At 28.9% G+C, this 21621-nt stretch overlaps 1 protein-coding gene across 1 annotated transcript in view; it reads left to right on the top strand.

Annotated features, from left to right (window-relative positions):
• The first annotated feature begins 2267 nt into the window (after nucleotides 1–2267).
• LOC119602651 overlaps nucleotides 2268–21621 on the top strand; it is a 48802-nt gene continuing 29448 nt past the window's right edge. The window contains exons 1-2 of the mRNA XM_037954280.1: nucleotides 2268–2574; nucleotides 2686–2902. Of these exons, the coding sequence (XP_037810208.1) occupies nucleotides 2305–2574; nucleotides 2686–2902 (487 nt within the window). The 5' untranslated portion in view covers nucleotides 2268–2304. The remainder of the gene's footprint in view (nucleotides 2575–2685; nucleotides 2903–21621) is intronic.

The following is a 21621-nucleotide window of genomic DNA, read 5'->3' as shown; positions in this document are numbered from 1 at the left end:
TCGATCTTTGGCACTTTTAGTAAAAATAAGATTTTTCAAATGTTATTTTATTGTTGTACTAGTAAAAGTAGCATATAAAATCTCGTTACAGACTCTTTCTCAAGTAAATCAGAAATTATAATTGTGTTGAATTTCCAATAATTCCCACTGTGGAATAATTAATATACAAACGAAGGCGTATGAGTACTATCTAATTTTCAATAAATTGCAAATTAAGTATCCGTATGTACTCTGAATCAGTTTTAGCTCAATTCTAGTTCAGTCTAGTTCAGCTTCTAGTTCAGTTCTAGTTCAGTTCTAGTTCAGTTCTAGTTCAGTTCTAGTTCAGTTCTAGTTCAGTTCTAGTTCAGTTCTAGTTCAGTTCTAGTTCAGTTCTAGTTCAGTTCTAGTTCAGTTCTAGTTCAGTTCTAGTTCAGTTCTAGTCAGTTCTAGTTCAGTTCTAGTTCAGTTCTAGTTCAGTTCTAGTTCAGTCTAGTTCAGTTCTAGTTCAGTTCTAGTTCAGTTCTAGTTAGTTCTAGTTCAGTTCTAGTTCAGTTCTAGTTCAGTTCTAGTTTCAGTTCTAGTTCAGTTCTAGTTCAGTTCTAGTTCAGTTCTAGTTCAGTTCTAGTTCAGTTCTAGTTCAGTTCTAGTTCAGTTCTAGTTCAGTTCTAGTTCAGTTCTAGTTCAGTTCTAGTTCAGTTCTAGTTCAGTTCTAGTTCAGTTCTAGTTCAGTTCTAGTTCAGTTCTAGTTCAGTTCTAGTTCAGTTCTAGTTTCAGTTCTAGTTCAGTTCTAGTTCAGTTCTAGTTCAGTTCTAGTTCAGTTCTAGTTCAGTTCTAGTTCAGTTCTAGTTCAGTTCTAGTTCAGTTCTAGTTCAGTTCTAGTTCAGTTCTAGTTCAGTTCTAGTTCAGTTCTAGTTCAGTTCTAGTTCAGTTCTAGTTCAGTTCTAGTTCAGTTCTAGTTCAGTTCTAGTTCAGTTCTAGTTCAGTTCTAGTTCAGTTCTAGTTCAGTTCTAGTTCAGTTCTAGTTCAGTTCTAGTTCAGTTCTAGTTCAGTTCTAGTTCAGTTCTAGTTCAGTTCTAGTTCAGTTCTAGTTCAGTTCTAGTTCAGTTCTAGTTCAGTTCTAGTTCAGTTCTAGTTCAGTTCTAGTTCAGTTCTAGTTCAGTTCTAGACGTTGCGGCGTATGAGTATTATGAAATTTTTAGATAATTAAACATTAAGTATACGCCCACATCCTTATTTAGCATAATTATTAGCTGGAATAAAATTTTAACTACTGATCTGATATGTGCAAGTCAGGTTAGAAACGAAATATACAAACGAATCTCACATTGTTGTTATCAATAGCTCGAAAATAATGCCTTTTAAATCTTCTTTTTCCAAAGTTTGAGTCTATTTTTGTTAACTTTAAATAATTTGTAAATATACATTTGGTAATGATTTAAGACCATTTTACGGTACAAATTACTTTGCAAACACATATTCAACACAAAATTAAAAAAACAAAACAAATAAAACTGACAAAAGGCGGAAATTGTAATGAAAAATAAAAAAAAGATATTTTAAAAAGCGACAATTGTGAATAAAAATTTTGTTACAGAAAAAATATTGCAACTGTAAACAAAAAAATACTACCAACACAAACTCAGTAAATAAAAAACAGACTTGAAATTAAAAAAAGACAAAAAAACTGAACAAAATATAGACTGACCCTTGTAACAAATGTTGAAATTATGATACACCGCACGCAGTTAACAGGATATTTTTTGGTGTATTAAACAGGAAACAGATGTGTGATGTTGTCGTTGCTGTTGCTCTTGTTTTGTAAAAATATGAATGTATTGGTGTTTAATTGCAAGCACGTGCATGTCTGTAATTGTAATGATTAAACTGAATTTCTGACTATTTGTTTTTTTTTTCATACAATTGTTTTGTAATTGTTACAAAATAATAAAGAAAAAAACAATTGGAAAAAAAGAACAAAATTAATTTTTTATGGTTTAATCAACAAAAATAAAAAATATCAATAATGATGATTTTAATCGCAAGTCAAAGTTTGAAATGAAAGGACGGTTTTGTTTGTTAAATAATATTAAAAATAGAACAAATAAATATTAATTGAAAAAAAAATGTTTAATTTTATTATTGCTAAGTGTAATAAAGTTTAGTTGAAAAACACTTTAAAACTAAAACTTCTGGGATATTTTCTTAATTTATAAAGGTTTATTATAGTTGTGTGGTTTACTTTAAGGCTTAAATGATTATGTTATTAATAATTTAAAAACAAGTGTTTGTAATAGAAAAAAGTGCTTAAAAAAATCTTTAAAAATGCACATTACCAGTGAAGTGAGTTCTACCACTACCAGCTCCACAAATCAAAACAAAAAAGGTTCCAGTAACCGTAATTCTAATAATGAAACTAATAACAATAATTCGAATACCACAAATAACAACAATAATAGTAAAGAAGGTGCCTCCACTAAAAAACCCGTGGATACTAGTCCCTATTTAACTCCAGAAAATCTAATTGAAAGAACTGTTGATGTTCTGCTGGCCGAACATCCGGGAGAACTTGTTAAGACTGGATCACCGCATATTGTAAGTTTGAGTGTCGACTTCTCAGTAAATATTGGTTTATTAGAATGTGAAGAAGTTGTTAGGCAATAAACTGCTATCTAACCTGTTTATTATGTATCTTTTCTCTTACAGGTCTGCACCACATTACCCACACATTGGCGTTCGAATAAAACGCTGCCAATTGCCTTTAAAGTTTTAGCACTGGGTGAGGTAATGGATGGTACCATTGTAACAATACGTGCCGGTAATGATGAAAACTTTTGTGGTGAATTGCGTAACTGTACGGCAGTGATGAAAAATCAAGTGGCCAAATTTAATGATTTACGTTTTGTGGGCCGCAGTGGGAGAGGTAAGTACAACAAAAATGCAAAAAAATAAAAGAACATTTTGAAAAAAAGACCAAAATTGTGGCATGATTTGCTGCCAATTAAATTGAAAAAAACAAGACAAGTTGCTGTTTCCTTTTGGAGACTAAAAATTTAAAATGAAAAAAGAAAACTTAAGGAAATAAACAAAAAGAAATGGGAATAAGAAATGCTTTCTTTAAAAATTAAATCAACTGTAACTAAAAAGATTTACATTACATTGTCACTGTTGCTGTCTCAATTTAAAATGTGGTATGAAGCCTTAGACGTTTGGTATCTAAGACAGTTTAGTGAGCGGAAGAAAAAGAAGTTAAAGTAAAATTAAATCAGCGTAACTGTTTATTTAAATCCCCGCATCATTGGCTGTTTGTTAAGTGATTTCTGTTTTTCATTTTAACGTATTTTTGTCATTTAATTTTTCCCATTTTTGAAGGGGAGCTATTGTTGTACATATTTTTTTGTGTGTGACAATTGCTCATTAAAATTGTCTTATGCCCTGTTACTGTTTTTGCTTTTCTTTCCCTCTTCAGGCTTAAAATGACCCATGTTTTGCCACCCTTGTTAATTCCTATTATGGTGGCAGCAGATATTGCTATCATGGCCGTTTTTATTTTCTTATATCAATATTATAATTCTTTTTGTCATTTTAAAGTGCCAAATAGTTCCTTTAAATTTCTTTTCCTATTTGAAAAAAAAGGCATAATTTTTATTTTGTTGCTTGTTTTATTTAGCTCATTATTTGTTGTATAATCATTTAAAAGTTGAAAAAATGGATTAATATAAAAAGTATCCTTTTCGTGTTTTATCGTTTTAATGGAATAAATTTACATTAGGATTAGTTGGGTCTGAAAACTCCCAAAATATTTCTTGTTTTGGAGTTTTTTCAAAACCTTTTTTGTTTTTTTTTTGTGCACTTTGTTTTGTTTGCCGTTTTGGTTATTAAAAATCCTTGTTTATTTGTTAATTTATTGGGATTATTTAGTCAATTTGTAATGGAATTACTTTTGAAATTTAAAAAAAAGTCCTCGACTTTGTGTAGTTTTAATGTTTTTGAGAAGATTATTGAAAAAAAAGTTTAAAAAGTACTTTTAGAATTAGGACATTGTACTATTAAGTACCTTTTGGTATTATTAAGAGAACCACTAACATTGTAATGTAAACAAAACAAGTAAGAGTATATTAATATGATCATTAGGGTGATTTTCGGAAGAGGGCCTTTTATGTGGACTTGGGTTAATTATAGATCGACCTATTTAGAATTCAAGGAGAGACTAAATTCTAATAACAAACTTGTCTATAGGGGGAAAATGATTACATAAAGTAATCATTTATATGGTCAATTACAATTACTTGTAATGTGCAATTGATCAATAATCAATTACAATTAGTTGAGATTATAATTGAAGTTTTCCCCATTACAATTATTTGTAATTGATCAGTAACCAATTACAATTACAATTAATTGAATTTTGACAAGTTACAATTACATGTAATTGTAATTGAAGTTTACCACTTACAATTACTTGTAATTAAAAGTAATTCTAACACTAGTAATTGTAATTGGCAAAACTTTAACTTCAAATACAATTAACTTAACTGGCAGAAAAACTTGAATTACAGTTAATTGTAATTGGTAAAACTTTAATTACTTCAAAGTGTAATTATTATCCCCTAGCTCCTTGCATTTAGGTCATATTTTTAAGAGACAGACTGACCGACAGACGGATTGACCGCCTTAGAATCGAATACACTTTTTGATGTTGAGCACAATTTGATTGATAGTAGTCTATTGACTAGTCTTTTAACTAGTACATTGACTAAAATATTGACTCGTTAGTTAGCCAGCTCATTGACTAGCCTCTGTACTGGCGTATTGACTAGTCATAAACTATTCTAGTTTTAAATTGACTATAGACTAGTCTATGCACTAGCCTTTTGGTTACTTTATTATCCAGTGCGTAGTAATGTGAATAATGAAGGTATTATTGTCCGATGTTTCGTAATTTAGCTTCCTGGACATAATTCCTAAGAATTTTTAAATCAGTGGACGTGGATGTTACAGCAGCAATCCAATATATATGAACATAATTTCGGTGAAATCCTGACAAAAAACATTGAGGAGACTTCTCGTCCTTATCTCTATAGGATAGATCGTTGTACAGATTTCATAGGATTCTCTCGCCCATAGTTTTAACCCGGCTCTCGTTGGGTCGAATATTCTTGCGTTCGCCAGGTAATCTTCGATTTAACTTCAGTTTAAAGTAAGTATTTGCTCTTTCGTTGCCAGGAGTAGTTGGCAACGAGTGACCAGTTACCCATATGACACAAAGATTACCTCTGTAAGAGTATTCGTTTAAAGCTTTCTTACAATCGCCTGAACTTGTTAGTCTTTTGTCTTTAAGTAACGCCTCATAACTTATATATGTTTCAATGGGTGGAATATCTAACAACGTTTTCAGAGCCTTTATTGACGTTGTGCTCTTGGTACCACTTATACCCAAATAGTATGTCCGCTCCTTGTAGTAGTTTTATATTACCCTACCCCAGATTACATTGTCTAGTTAGATAAATTTAATAACATTTTTCAATTACTACCGAAAAACCTCATTTTCATCCATATGAAATTTTTGAAAATATTCGATGATGTGTTGTAAAAAATTTAATAATTTAACACCCTAACACCAACCAAATCCTTGCCACTACTGCAAATCATCTAATACATATACAAATATTTAAATAAGTAAAAATATTTTAAAAATTCATAATATTTGTGAACGCTAACACATAAATTAATAATAAATACTCATACTCACCCATATACAAGTGTAAATGTGGATACCCTGCTGTTCGGAGAAGCGATTTCGTTTATCGTGTACCGGTGTTAGTAAGAAACGTACACAATTAACTTTATTTGAAAAATGAAAATCGATTCCGCAGTCGATTGATTGTGGTGGATTTAATGACTACTTTTTATGGGTGCAAAAACAGCGACTTCTCTTTGGACTACTTAGGGACACTTAAGCAATAATTGACTTCCTATCTGTATTACATAAGTAGTATAGAGGACTCAAATGAACCAAAACTGGTTCAAAATTACTGCCTAAAAGATGGATGTTGACTCCTGGAAAAACTGTTGGGCTTATGTTCATATGTATGAGTATATATGTATGTAAAGCCAATGTAAATACATAGATGTATGTAAATATATGTGCGTATGTATTTAGTATTTGCTCTTTGCCACCAAATAAAGCTCTTCAGCATATGAGTAAATATTTTCTAATGGTGCTAAAGAATTTATATGAATTGTATTTCATGAATGTATACATGAAATCTATGTACCGAATGTATGTGTGTATGTATGTGTGTATAATAAATTCGTGACTACAATTAAATTCCTTCGATTTTCAGTAACATGCGAAAGAACATTCTTCAAATAAGTAATTTTGAAATTGGATACTGTTTGCTGTAAAATAAAATTAGAAGACAGAAAGAAACTCTCTTATATGTTTTTGTAATTTATTTAAATCTTATTTGCTGAAAAAAAGAGTGTGTGGGTTATATGAAAATTTGTGTAAAAAAACAGAAATGCAAATTTAATTATATGAATATTTGTCTTTTTTTCTCATCCAAATGTTTGTTTGCTATTAGAAATTAATACCAATAAAGAAAATCTATGTATGTGTATTTGAAAATTTTAATAAAATTTTCTTTTATTTGAAGAGGTTTTTATAACACACACACACATTTATATTTGTAATGTTATATGTTGTTTTATAAATTTTTGAATATTTGATTTCAAATCAAAATAGATTGTCATTATGTTGGTAAATTAAATTACTTGTGATATTAAATTGTTTTATTGTATTTAAGAAAACTCAATATTATTGAGTTTTAATTTTTTATTCAATATGAGTTAAGAAAACATGTTAAGTAATAAGTTGTTTCGAAAATTTATTAACTTATGATTAAATATATAATTTAGTTAGATGCGAGAAAAAATTTCACTTAAATATGTAGGTTCTTACGGATATTAATACCTCTTTAAAAAAACTCAAATACTTGAGTTTTCACTTCCACATACGGATGTAAACTTTTGTTATTTGTCATTCATAGTATTCGATTTTTGTACCCTATACCACTATAGTGGTTTGTGCTGATGTTTGTAACACCCAAAGATATTGCTCCTACACCTATAGGTGGGGAGAATCACTTTCTGAGTCGATTTAGCTACGTCTGTCTGCCCGTCTGTCCATCTGTCCGTCAGTCTGTCCGTTAGTCCGTCAGTCTGTCAGTCTGCTGATGTTTTTAACATCCAAAGACTGTCAGTCTGTCACTTTCTGAGTCGATTTAGCTATATCTGTCTGCCCGTCCGTCCATCTGTCCGTTAGTGCGTCAGTCTGTCAGTCTGCTGATGTTTTTAACACCGAAAGACTGTCAGTCTGTCAATCTGTCCATGCAAACCCATGCAATTGTCAAGATAATTTGATGAAATTTTGCTCTTACCCTTCTTTTGACCCGAAAACGAAGCCTATTGCTTAAATTGGTCCATTATTTCTCTCCATCTTTTAGAAAATCTCTTTTTTGTCAACAAATTGTTGAAATATTTCAGAATAAGGGTAAAAATCAAGAAAATAAAAAATAATCCGATTTTTAACATAATCACCGGTAAAGGGTACCATATCGTCGGCCATGTATAACTATACAATCCTACTTGTCAATAAATGTTTTGTGTGTGGGCGTGGCTTTTCCAAATTCAATACAAAATGCTGCCCAAAGAATGAACTTACTCGTTCTTTAAATTATACCTTTAACATTATAAATACTTATTTATAATGTTACAGCTCGAACTTTTAATAACAAACACATTATGACAACAGGTACTAAGTACCATGTTGTCCCTGCCTTTTAAAAATTACTTTCAATTTCAGTTTCCAAGTTTTTAAATATAAAAAACTTATAAAACTTCCCAAAGCACATTGTAAATTTGACCAAATAATAAATACTTTTTTAATAAACACACAGGAAAAAAACTTACAAAAAGTTTGGTAAAAAATACTTAACGTTTCCTTAACAATCATAAAATATACTACAAGACTGGTCGTTTCTTCTTTAAATAAAAAAAAAAAACATTTCAAGTGGCCTCCCAAACCTTTAAAAATGGAAATATTTTAAGATAAAAATAATGAAATTCAAATAAAATACACACAAGGAATTTGTTGCAAGAAAGAAAAAAGTCCTAGAAAAAATAAAATAAAGTACGTAATCACAGACACAAATAAAGAAAATAATGAAGAATATTAAATTTTTAATGATGTTTAATGGATGGCGGAAGCTAGAAAAAAGTCAGAAGAAATATATATTTCTATAACATTAAATACAAAACAGGAAGCAACAGAAAAATAGCAAGGGAGGAATGAAAATAAACAAGGATGTTGTGAAAAATATGTTAAAATCAAAAAGGAAAGAAAGAAAGGAATAAATAAACAGGAAATCAACTTAAGTAGCAGGTGTGTTTAAAGTGGTTGTTAAAATAAACTTTCTATTTTTAAAGAAACTTTTCTTTACCGTTTTTTTTCCACTTTTTTTCGTTTTGTAAATGATGATAATTTAATAAGGACTTTTTGTTTTGTTCATTTATTTAATGTTAATTTAAAATTAATCCGCATTATGCTATTTTTCAGTTTTGCTCTGTTTATAAAATGCATTTTACATTATTTGATCACTTTTCCAGTGCAGACAGTATTAATGGCAAATAGTCAAAATGCAAAACATTTTGTAATTACAGTTTAGTGCAAAATGTTTATTAGAAAACAAAAAACCCAACTTAATATTCAAATGTTTGAAACACTCATACTTTTGCTCATCTTCAGGTTCTAATTTTGTTTAATATCCTTGTCCAAAGTTCTTGCTAAACATGTTGTTAATTAACATATCTTTGGATGAGCAAATTGTTGACAGTGGTGTTGAGAATTATATTAGCAATTTATATTATTTTTTAAGGTTTTCTCTAATACAGCAAAAAAAAAAATCGATTCTAAACTCAAATTCCGTTTTTTTCTATTTTTAATAAAAATAATTTTTTAAATTAAAACCTAAAACAAAATTTCCTTTTAATATATCTCTAAAAACTCTAATTTTCAAAACATTACTAAATATTCCTTCATCACTGCTTCCGATGCATTACAATAGTAAAATTATATTTTTTAATTGTCCTCATTCTCCGATGCCCAGCCTAGAATGAACAAACTGACTGCCTACCTACAACAACTTAACAACCAAACGTCTCTCAACCTTCGATTATACTTCAATTTAATTTACAACTAAATGAGTACATTGAGGGGTGTGAGTATTGAACTAATACACTGTAAAGTACTACACATGTAAAACATTTAACTAAAATCTCAACTTAATGTCTTCTACTTCATCTTCTACATAGTACATACTTTACCTTGGCATAAGTATTGTTGTTTTGTAACAAATTGCAATTCATTATTATAAATTCTCTCACTCCTCTTACCCACACTTACTGCACAAAGACACATATATCCTCCTTCGCTTAGATATACTACATTTATATCTATAGTCCTATAAAATGCACTCTCTTGAAAATGCAATTTCAAACAAGGATTATTCACGTATTAATGTGTGTCTGTTCATTTATGGTCGAATGCATTTTCATATTGTAGTCAATGGTGTTGTTGTTACAACAATTATAATATTGCTCTTGTATTATTATACCAAAAATCTTAATAATGAAGACATGTTATTCTCTTCTTAGCATTTACTGGTATATGTTTATTTGTTTTAATGCCAATAGTTGTTAGATTACTTATGTGTATGTGTGTGAGGGTATGTGCCTATATTTATACGTATGTATGAGTATATTTGTAGTGTTGAAAACATTAGATAAGATTATTGTGTCATAATGCGAAATAAATTTAATTGAAATGTTTATTACTTTAGTGTTTTATAAATTTTATACTCTTAACAAAACATCGAACAAAATAATTATACTTAATTATTATTTTTTTTGTTGGGTATGAATGCATATGTGTATGTGTGTTTTGTGCAATAATTGCATAGTTGGTTACTGTTTCTGCCTAACCATGTCATAATTTTTGAGTGTAATATGGGTTTGGATTGCTGTTTGAAATCGAATGAGGAGGGAGACTTTTACTAAAGAGGAACTAACAAAGGTAAATAATAAATAAATAAATAAATAAATAAATAAATAAATAAATAACTAACTAACTAACTAACTAACTAACTAACTAACTAACTAACTAACTAACTAACTAACTAACTAACTAACTAACTAACTAACTAACTAACTAACTAACTAACTAACTAACTACTAACTAACTAACTAACTAACTAACTAACTAACTAACTAACTAACTACTAACTAACTAACTAACTAACTAACTAACTAACTAACTAACTAACTAACTAACTAACTAACTAACTAACTAACTAACTAACTAACTAACTAACTACTAACTAACTAACTAACTAACTACTAACTAACTAACTAACTAACTAACTAACTAACTAACTAACTAACTAACTAACTAACTAACTAACTAACTAACTAACTAACTAACTAACTACTAACTAACTAACTAACTAACTAACTAACTAACTAACTAACTAACTAACTAACTAACTACTAACTAACTAACTAACTAACTAACTAACTAACTAACTAACTAACTAACTAACTACTAACTAACTAACTAACTAACTACTACTAACTAACTAACTAACTAACTAACTAACTAACTAACTAACTAACTAACTAACTAACTAACTAACTAACTAACTAACTAACTAACTAACTAACTAACTAACTAACTAACTAACTAACTAACTAACTAACTAACTAACTAACTAACTAACTAACTAACTAACTAACTAACTAACTAACTAACTAACTAACTAACTAACTAACTAACTAACTAACTAACTAACTAACTAACTAACTACTAACTAACTAACTAACTAACTAACTAACTAACTAACTAACTAACTAACTAACTAACTAACTAACTAACTAACTAACTAACTAACTACTAACTAACTAACTAACTAACTAACTAACTAACTAACTAACTAACTAACTAACTAACTAACTAACTAACTAACTAACTAACTAACTAACTAACTAACTAACTAACTACTAACTAACTACTAACTAACTAACTAACTAACTAACTAACTAACTAACTAACTAACTAACTAACTAACTAACTAACTAACTAACTAACTAACTAACTAACTAACTAACTAACTAACTAACTAACTAACTACTAACTAACTAACTAACTAACTAACTAACTAACTAACTAACTAACTAACTAACTAACTAACTAACTAACTAACTAACTAACTAACTAACTACTACTAACTAACTAACTAACTAACTAACTAACTAACTAACTACTAACTACTAACTACTAACTAACTAACTAACTAACTAACTAACTAACTAACTAACTAACTAACTAACTAACTAACTACTACTAACTAACTAACTAACTAACTACTAACTAACTAACTACTAACTAACTAACTAACTAACTAACTAACTAACTAACTAACTAACTAACTAACTAACTAACTAACTAACTAACTAACTAACTAACTAACTAACTAACTAACTAACTAACTAACTAACTACTAACTAACTAACTAACTAACTAACTAACTAACTAACAACTAACTAACTAACTAACTAACTAACTAACTAACTAACTAACTAACATAACTAACTAACTAACTAACTAACTAACTAACGAACTACTAACTAACTAACTAACTAACTAACTAACTAACTAACTAACTAACTACTAACTAACTAAACTACTACTAACTAACTAACTAACTAACTAACTACTACTAACTAACTACTACTAACTAACTAACTAACTAACTAACTAACTAACTAACTACTAACTAACTAACTAACTAACTACTACTAACTAACTAACTAACTAACTAACTAACTAACTAACTACTAACTACTAACTAACTAACTAACTAACTAACTACTACTAACTAACTAACTAACTAACTAACTAACTACTAACTAACTAACTACTACTAACTAACTAACTAACTACTAACTAACTAACTAACTAACTAACTAACTAACTAACTAACTAACTAACTAACTAACTAACTAACTAACTAACTAACTACTAACTACTACTAACTAACTAACTACTAACTAACTAACTAACTAACTAACTAACTAACTAACTAACTAACTAACTAACTACTAACTAACTAACTAACTAACTACTAACTAACTACTAACTACTAACTAACTAACTAACTACTAACTAACTAACTAACTAACTAACTAACTAACTAACTAACTAACTAACTAACTAACTAACTAACTAACTAACTAACTAACTAACTAACTAATAGGGATGCCAATCGGGACTGGTTTTAGAAATCCCGGAATTCGGGATTTTTAAATAAATCCCGGAATCCCGATATCGGGATCCCGGGATTTTCGGGATTTCTAAATCCCGAAAAATATAAAAAAAAAAATTCAAAAAATTTTAATAATTTACCGACAAAAATAAAATGTTTTATTTCATATTGCAATATGAATACTCTTAGTAGGTGTTTACTTTCCAATAAGCATTTTGTGAAAAGAAAAACAAATTAATTCAAAGTACATACTTAGAATAAAAATCTTTCCATCCCAGGCACTGAATAGTAGAATAAAAACCTGAAATAATACCCATGATATCCAAATTTACAATGGTTTCCAAATAATATTTAAATGGTATGTGTAATGGGGATCCATACGAGGCTACATAGAGCACCTGTACTGCACCTATATCTCCTCCACCTTATATCTCGTGTTCACTAACCAAGGGAATTATCTTCTCGCCATCTTATTGACAGGTTGACTTCCATTATAGATATCCGATAGTATCAATGCCTATTTATTGCCCTTTTTATACCCTTAGTAGGGATGGTATATTGGGTTTCTCCGGAGTAGTGCTTTTGTTTTATACTCTCCTAAAATACGCTGATGAAATTTGAAATGATCGGGCTTTTGATCCGAGCCCCCATACAAAACACAGCTTTAAAAAAGAATTAGTGTCCACAATTCGCTTAAAAAGAGAACTGTCGCAATGAAATTCAGCATAAAACATTTTATGTAACCGTAAATTCGCCCTCCAAATTTTATGAGGATCGACTCATATGATGGCGTCCTTCCCCCAAGCATATTTCAGAAAAATAGTTTTTTAACAATAAAGTGCTAGAATATATCGGAGGCGAGGTATACTTTTATTATGAAAACTAAATTACATTTTACTCTCATAACTGGTGTATGGGGTTATATGGTCGGCCTCGCCCCGCCTATAATTTCGTACTTGTTATTTTTATATATCCGATAGTATCTATGCCTATTTAGTATAGCAATGAAATTTGATATTCGTAAATCCCTGACGAGCCAAAACCTCTCTACCAAATTTTATGTGGGTCGGTTCATAATTGACCCTACCCCCATATAAGGCCCCGTTAAAAAAATGACTTTAACACTCATTACTGGCTTAAAAATACGAGTATAGCGATGAAATTCGATACACATATGTTTCATGCGAGTCAAAATCTCTCTACCAAGTTTTATGTGTTTCGGTCCATAATTGACCCTACCCCTACATAAGGTCCCATCCAGATAAATACTTTAACGCTCATTACTGGCTTACAAGTACGAGTGTAGAGATGAAATTTGAGATAAGTAAGTTTCTTACTCGCCAAAAGCTAAGAAACTTTTATAGGAACGTAAATCTTCCTACCGGAAAGTGTATGAACCAAAATTGGTCTAAAAAAATTATGAAAAATTTTATAAAAACGGTCAATGATTCACACTACCTCTCATATAAGGTCCTATCAGTAAATTTGATGAGTAATATCACCCTGATGTTTATAGAAAAGCATATTCGTCATAGCCGAATATAGCACTCTTACTTTTTTTTGATATTTCAGCTTGTAAGTTAGTAGAGTCATCTTAAGTCCAAAAACTTTTTAAATTCTCTTATTTAGTACTTTATAATGTATAAAATAGCGGAAAAATACTTAAAAATTCGGGATTTTAAAATCCCGAAATTTCCCGGGATTTCATTTTTTAAAATCCCGGTTTTCGGTACTTTCAAATCCCGAAAATCCCGGGATTTTCGGGAATCGGGAATTCCCGTTTGGCATCCCTACTAACTAACTAACTAACTAACTAACTAACTACTAACTAACTAACTAACTAACTAACTAACTAACTACTAACTAACTAACTACTAACTAACTAACTAACTAACTAACTAACTAACTAACTAAAACTAACTAACTAACTAACTACTAACTAACTACTAACTAACTAACTAACTAACTACTACTAACTAACTACTAACTAACTCTAACTAACTACTAACTAACTAACTAACAACTACTAACTAAACTAACTAACTAACTAACTACTACTACTACTAACTAACTAACTAACTAACTAACTAACTAACTAACTACTAACTAACTACTAACTAACTAACTAACTAACTAACTAACTAACTAACTAACTAACTACTAACTAACTAACTACTAACTAACTAACTAACTAACAACTAACTAACTTAACTAACTAACTAACTAACTAACTAAACTAACTAACTAACTAACTAACTAACTAACTAACTAACGGAACTAACTAACTAACCTAACTAACTAACTACTAACTAACTAACTTAACTACTAACTAACTAACTAACTAACTAACTAACTAACTAACTAACTAACTAACGAACTAACTACTAACTAACTAACTAACTAACTAACTAACTAACTAACTAACTAACTAACTAACTAACTAACTAACTAACTAAGTAAGTAAGTAAGTAAGTAACTAACTAACTAACTAACTAACTAACTAACTAACTAACTAATGGTCCGATTTTACTCACTTCAATTGGATTCGCCCTTGTGTTAAACGAAGATTATATTTCATCAAGTTATCTTCAAAATTTCGACCAGTAGCGTAGTAGCACAAGGTTTACATGTACTCATGGTATACTTCGAGTGTAGGACCAATATTTTTGGGTGTTACAAACATCAGCACAAATGCTGTACTGGCGTAGTGTATGAATAATCAGGCTATCCTTTTTCCAAAATCTTTTTAAGTTCGGAACATAAATGAGCCATGAAATCACTCCGATGTGGCTTTTTTGCTGCTTTTAATCCAGGAACAAAGTCTATCAATGCCCTATGATTTTACCTATTCTCCATCCAAATATCGTCTGCGATCTATCTTAGAAAAGACTGCCTTTGACAGCAGAAATAAGTTTTAAAATATAAATAAATTTTTCTTAATTTCTGCCAAGAAAAACTTTTTCTGATAAATATTTTTTTAGAAGGAGTTAAAGGTGTTTATCACATTGTTGCTATTAATTAAGCTTAACGAGGTTACAACACCGCCATCACCATCACAGTATTAAAATCTACTACAAAAATATTCTATTAATTCCGCAGACAAACACACAAACAGATATACATATATTTGAAGGTATTGGTGTGCTACTAAATAAACAAACAACAGCTGCTCTTGAGCTGTTGTTGGAGAAAAAATGACAACAGGACTAAAACTGACTAGTGTTTAAGAAGTAGTAGTAGAAAGCTAAACACTGTAGCAGCATTTATTTAAGCCTTAAGTTAAAGTGAAAAAGTTTCTTGTGTGATTTTCCCTTAATGCTTGTTTGGTATAGGGAAAATCCTCAAAGTAATATAATGAATTTTTGTATATGCCCTCATCTCATTAGCATTGAAAGTCTTAACAAAAAAGTCCTTAGCACTTAGCCAACAACTAAACACTTTGATATACAAATTTACTTGTATATAATGTTATGTATGTATGTTTGTATCAAAAAATGTTCCAAAGTATTTAACCTTGCTGCCAAAAAGGAGACTGTCTGCATGATTTTTTATACATGTATATTTCAAGAAAGAAAAACAACCCCTTTTTAAGGTTGGCTTCAACATGTTTGCTCATTTTCATTAAAAACCCCTTTGTTTGGGAGCAGGAGAAGTAGAAAAAATAATATCGATGATTAAAACGTGGAGATTTAAGAGCTCTGGCATCATTAACGGTTGAAATTAACAAAGAATAAATCATTATGGAGAAAATTTTATGATGTTGAACAAATTCAAAGCTAAATTTTTAAAGTGTTAGATTAATTTGTTCAATAAATTTAATATTATCCTTACCTTCATGAAACTAACATTTTCAAAAAACTGTTAACAGAACTAGTTTAATATATTGTTGAAGTTTTGCAATCGATTAAATTTTTCATTCATTCAATTACATATTTCTCCAAATCATGAATTTTTTTTGTTAGTTTTAATAATTTTCGTAATCAAAAAAATGTTCTATGTAATATCATCATAATAACCTTTCTTATTATTGATTTCTTTTTAAATTAATTTCTTCAGTAAACTTTTTCTTTGCCAGAAAATAAACTAAATCGTTTTAAATAACAAAACAGACAAAACTTGTTAAAGAAAACCAATAAATTTGTTATGTTTATTGGCTTTCCATTTAAAGAATTATCGAAAAATAAAGAAAAGCCTTAAGAAAACATTGTTAAAAAAGAAAAAGAACATAAAAATTGTTGTAATCTGATGCTTAAAATACCATAAATTTTAAAGGTTTTTTTTTTTTTTTTTTAAAGAAGAAAATTGTCACACTAAAATAGATGGACAGTTTGAGGGTAAGAATAGGCCTAAAACAAAGGTCGTGGTGTACAATTTTTTTTGCTAGCTATTTTCAATTTAAGATTTAGTTGACATTTATTGTTAACGGTTAAATCAAACATGGAACAAATGTGGGGAAGGCAAGAAGTGTTAATTTAAAGAGGGAACATTGCTTTTTTTGCTAACTTAAAGTAATGTCTTTAAAGTACTTACTGTTAGGTCCATTAACCAGACTTCTAAAGGAATTAAATCCGTGCAAATAAGACTTTTACAATCAAGGTTTTAATATATTCTACAGTTAAGACTAAATTCTGTTTTATAATCATGAGTAAAGTAACGATTATAGGCTGCCCTAAAGATAAGACTATAGACTGTTCCATTGTGAAGACTATAGTTTGATTCATAGTCAAGACTTCAGTCTGTTTTCTAGCCAAGACTAAATTCAGTTCTATAGTAAAGACTATAGTCAGTTCTATATTCAAGACTACAGTCTGTTCTATAGTCAAGACTATTGTCTGTTCTTTAGACAACACTGTACTCTGTTCTATAAAAAATACTGTACTCTGTTCAACTCAAGACTATAGTCTGTTCTATAATGAAGGCTATAGTTTTTCTATAGTGAATACTATAGTTTGTTTTAAAGTCAGGACTATAGTTTGTCTATAGTCAAGAGTATAGTTTGTTCTATAGTCAAGAATATAGTCTGCTCTATATGTAGTTAAGACTATAGTACGATCTACAGTCAAGACTATAGTTTGCTCTATATTCAAATTTTGTATCTAATACAGAACTCTGTTGTAGTTAATACTCTAGTCAAGACTATAGTTTATTGTAAAGTCAAGACTATAGTTTGTTCTATAGTCAAGACTATAGTTTGTTCTATAGTCAAGACTATAGTTTGTTGTATAGTCAAGACTATAGTTTGACCTATAGTCAAGACTACAGTTTGTTCTATAGACAAGACTATAGTTTTTTCTATAGTTAATATTATAATTTGTTCTATAGTCAAGGCTATAGTTAAGACTATGGTATGATCTACAATCAAGACTATACATAGTTTGTTCTATATTCAAATTTTGTATTTAATACTGAACTTTGTTCTAGTTAATGCTATAGTCAATACTGTAGTCTGATTTATCGTCTAGAGTGCAGTCTGCTCTATAGTCAAGACTATTCTATAGTTAAGACTATAGTCTGTTCTATAGTCAAGACTTTAGTGTATTTATAGCCATGACTATAATCTGTTTTATATTCAATTCTATAGTTTGTTCTATAGTCAAGATTGTATTGTAATTTACAGTGAAGTAATGCTACAGTCAGTACTATAGTCTGATTTGCCATCCAGACTACAGTCTGTTCTATAGTTAAGCCTACAGTCTGTTTTATAATTAAGACTATAGTATGTTCTATAGACAATGCTGTACTCTGTTCTATAGACAATACTGTACTCTGTTCAACTCAAGACTATAATCTGTTCTATAGTTTGTTCTATGGTCAAGACTATGGTTTTTCTATAGTAATGACTATAGTTTGTTCTATAGTCAAGACTATAGTCTGCTCTATAGTTAAGACTACAGTATGATCTACAGTCAAGACTATAGTTTGTTCTATATTAAAATTGTGTATTTAATACTGAACTCTGTTCTAGTAATTCTATAGTCTGATTTATCGTCTAGAGTGTAGTCTGTTCTATAGTCAATACTATAGCCTGATTTATCGTCAAGACTATAGTTTGTTTTATAGTCAAGACTTCTATTTGTTCTATAGTCCAGACTATAGTTTGCTCTATAGTTAAGACTATAATAGGATCTACAGTCAAGTCTAAAATATATTCTATAGTCAAGACTATAGTCTGCTCTATAGTTAAGACTATAGTATGATCTACAGTCAAGACTATAGTTTGTTCTATATTCAAAATTTGTATTTAATACTGAACTCTGTTCTAGTAATTCTATAGTCAATACTATAGTCTGATTTATCGCCAAAACTATAGTTTGTTCTATAGTCAAGACTGTAGTTTGCTTTATAGTTAAGACTATAGTATGATCTACAGTCAAGATTTTAGTATCATCTACAGTGAAGTTAATGCTATAATCAGTACAATAGTCTGATTTACCGTCTAGACTACAGTCTGTTCTATAGTTAAGACTATAGTCTGTTCTATAGTTACGACTATATTATGTTCTATAGTCAAGACTATAGTCTGTTCTATAGTCAAGACTGTTCTACAGTCAAGACTACAATACTATACTCTGTTCAACTCAACATTATAGTTTGTTCTATAGTTTGTCTATAGTCATGACTATAATTTGTTCTATAGTCAAAACTATAGTTCGTTTTATAGTCAAGACTATAGTTTGTTCTATAGTCAAGACTATGGTTTTATCTATAGTCATGAATATAGTTTGTTCTACAGTCAAGACTATATTCAATTCAATATTCTGTTCTATAGTCAAGACTATAAATCAAAACTGTGCTAGTATTAAGGATATAGTCAGTACTATACATAGTCCGTTCTATATTAAGACTATTGTTAAGACTGTAGTCATTTCTGTAACCGAGGCTAGATTTAGAATCAAGTTGGTTCTTCTAAAGTCTATTGTGAAAATTTCCATAATCATAAGCAGCAACTGCTCTTGATATTTAATCGCTATGAGTGCTGAGCAATATTTTTCTATTTGCTACTAAATATCAATATTTTTTAATGTTTTATAAAAAAGTTGCTTTCAATTTTTAATGGAATAAATTCCTTTAGATCTCTTTTCTTTTTATTCTTCCCATCATTTTCTTAACATGTTTTCAATGTTGTTGCTGTTTGTATTTTTACTGATTTCGTTAAGTTTGTTGTTGTTCTTATTATTATAATCATTACCCTTGTTTGTTATTTCATTATGAGTAGATTTCCGCTTCTGTATTATTCTTCACTTGTTCTTCCACCATTCATGTTATTCTTGTTATTGTAGTTGCTGTTGTTGTAGTAATAATATTACCAAGTCTTTATAACCGTCTTTGTTGTTTATTTGTCTATTTAGCCCACCATTCTTTTTTTTTCTGGAAATTTAACGCTATGTTTGTTCTTTTACTTTTTCATATATGAATGTTTATTTGTAAGAGTTTGGGCGTGTGTGTAAGTGTATTATGACTTCCGTTTCTTTATGTTTTTATATATATTTTTTTGCTATCTTCTTGTTGCCGCTGTTGTTGTTTTTGGTTATTTGTTAATTTTTAACGCCTAAGGATATGTTTTATATCTGGTTGTTTGCTTTTGTTTTTGTGTTTCTTTATTTTTTTCATTTAAGTTAAGTGAGTCTGTGTCTCTATTTTCTTTAGCTTTTTATTTCCTGTTTGTTGTGCTTGTTATCATCGTTTTTTTTTGTATAAAACAAAGCCAAAGAAATAAAGATTCTGCCAACATAAAATTTGTTATTGGTTTCATTTTTTGACTTGGTGGTATGTACAAAATTTATAGCGTTTTTTCTTAAGCAATAATGATGAATATTAAAACGTTTCTGTGTTTTATTAAATTTTTAAAGTATTTGCAACATGAGTTATTTTCAATAAATTTTTGTAATATTGTAATATTGATTTTTTAAGGAAAATTTAAAATGTTTAAGAACAAGAACTTCTATTAAAGTTTCATAGAATTAAAAATTTGTTATTAAAATAAAAACTCCTTTAAAATAGGAAATTTTAAAGAATATATGTTTCACAGAGGATCTTATATAACTTTTATGAATTTTTAAATTTACAAATATTTAACGATGTTTCATTTATGATTTTTTTAAGGACTTTTTATAATACAAATTCTTATTAAAATTGACAAACCTATTAAGCAAATCATTTTATATTTATTAAGTTAACAACTTTTTGTCTCTTATTTGTTTTCCTTTAAGAAATTCCTTTCCTTAAATTTTAATTAAATCTTTTTAAAAAACTTTTACTTAAAAACAAAAAAACACTGTTAGCCTAGGGTGTTAATTTAATACTTTATTTTCATCTTGTATGAAGTCAAATTTGCTCCCTGCATATTATTTACAGTCTTTTTGCCAATAAAAGTAAATTGAAATTTTAAACCTTAATTTTTCATAATGCAAACACAAACAACAAAAAAAGTAAATAAATGAGGGATCATTATTAAGTAGCTTTTTAAATCCATTATATCTTACGTCTACAGTTTAGCCCAAGGACTTGAAATTTATACAAGTATTTAAACGTAAAGCTGAAAGATTTTTGTTTATTAATGTGTTAAAATCTCTTTTATCATGTTTTGCCATGTCATTTCATTCATATCTGTAGATAAAAGGAAAGCAACCGACTGACCTTTCTAGTGTTTTTGTTTTAGTAGTTCGGGTTAGTAGAGGAAGTATTGTTGTACTGTTGACATTTGGTCAATATATTGCTGTTATATTATTTGTATCTTTATTTATATTTATTTTATCAAAAGATACCTTTTTAAATATATGAAGAAGCTTCTGCTTTGTTTAAATATATGTATGTATCTTCATATATTTGTTTACCTACATATTCATATACATAAATCTCTTAAGGATCTAAAAGTCTACAAGCATAAAGATTAATATCCTTGATAAGCCTTAAAGTAAATACATATAAATTAATTTATATACCTTCATAGACATGTGTTTGTAAGTTTAGGAATGTGTGTATTTTAGTATGAATATTTGTGCTTATATTTGTTTAAATGTGTTTAAATTTTGTTTTTAATTCTTATTAATTACCTCCTTTTATCCAACAAAAACTCTTTTCCAAGTTCTTAACATATACCCTTTTTCGTAAGAAATTTAAACATATTTAACAAGTGTTGACACATTTTAAAGGCAAATCTCTTTTGTAAAGTTTTATCAAAGTTTTTTAATTAGTTTTAACAACTGAGGGTTTTAACTAGGATCGAAAAATTTTGTTAGAAGTATTAGCTAACTTTCTC

The sequence above is a fragment of the Lucilia sericata genome, unplaced genomic scaffold, assembly GCF_015586225.1.
Source record: "Lucilia sericata isolate MDLA Ls3-8-SP2 unplaced genomic scaffold, ASM1558622v1 Contig000247F_arrow, whole genome shotgun sequence".
Taxonomy (NCBI): domain Eukaryota; kingdom Metazoa; phylum Arthropoda; class Insecta; order Diptera; family Calliphoridae; genus Lucilia; species Lucilia sericata.
The sequence above is the reverse complement of the archived record's forward strand: the minus strand, read 5'-3'. Positions and strand labels throughout refer to the sequence as shown.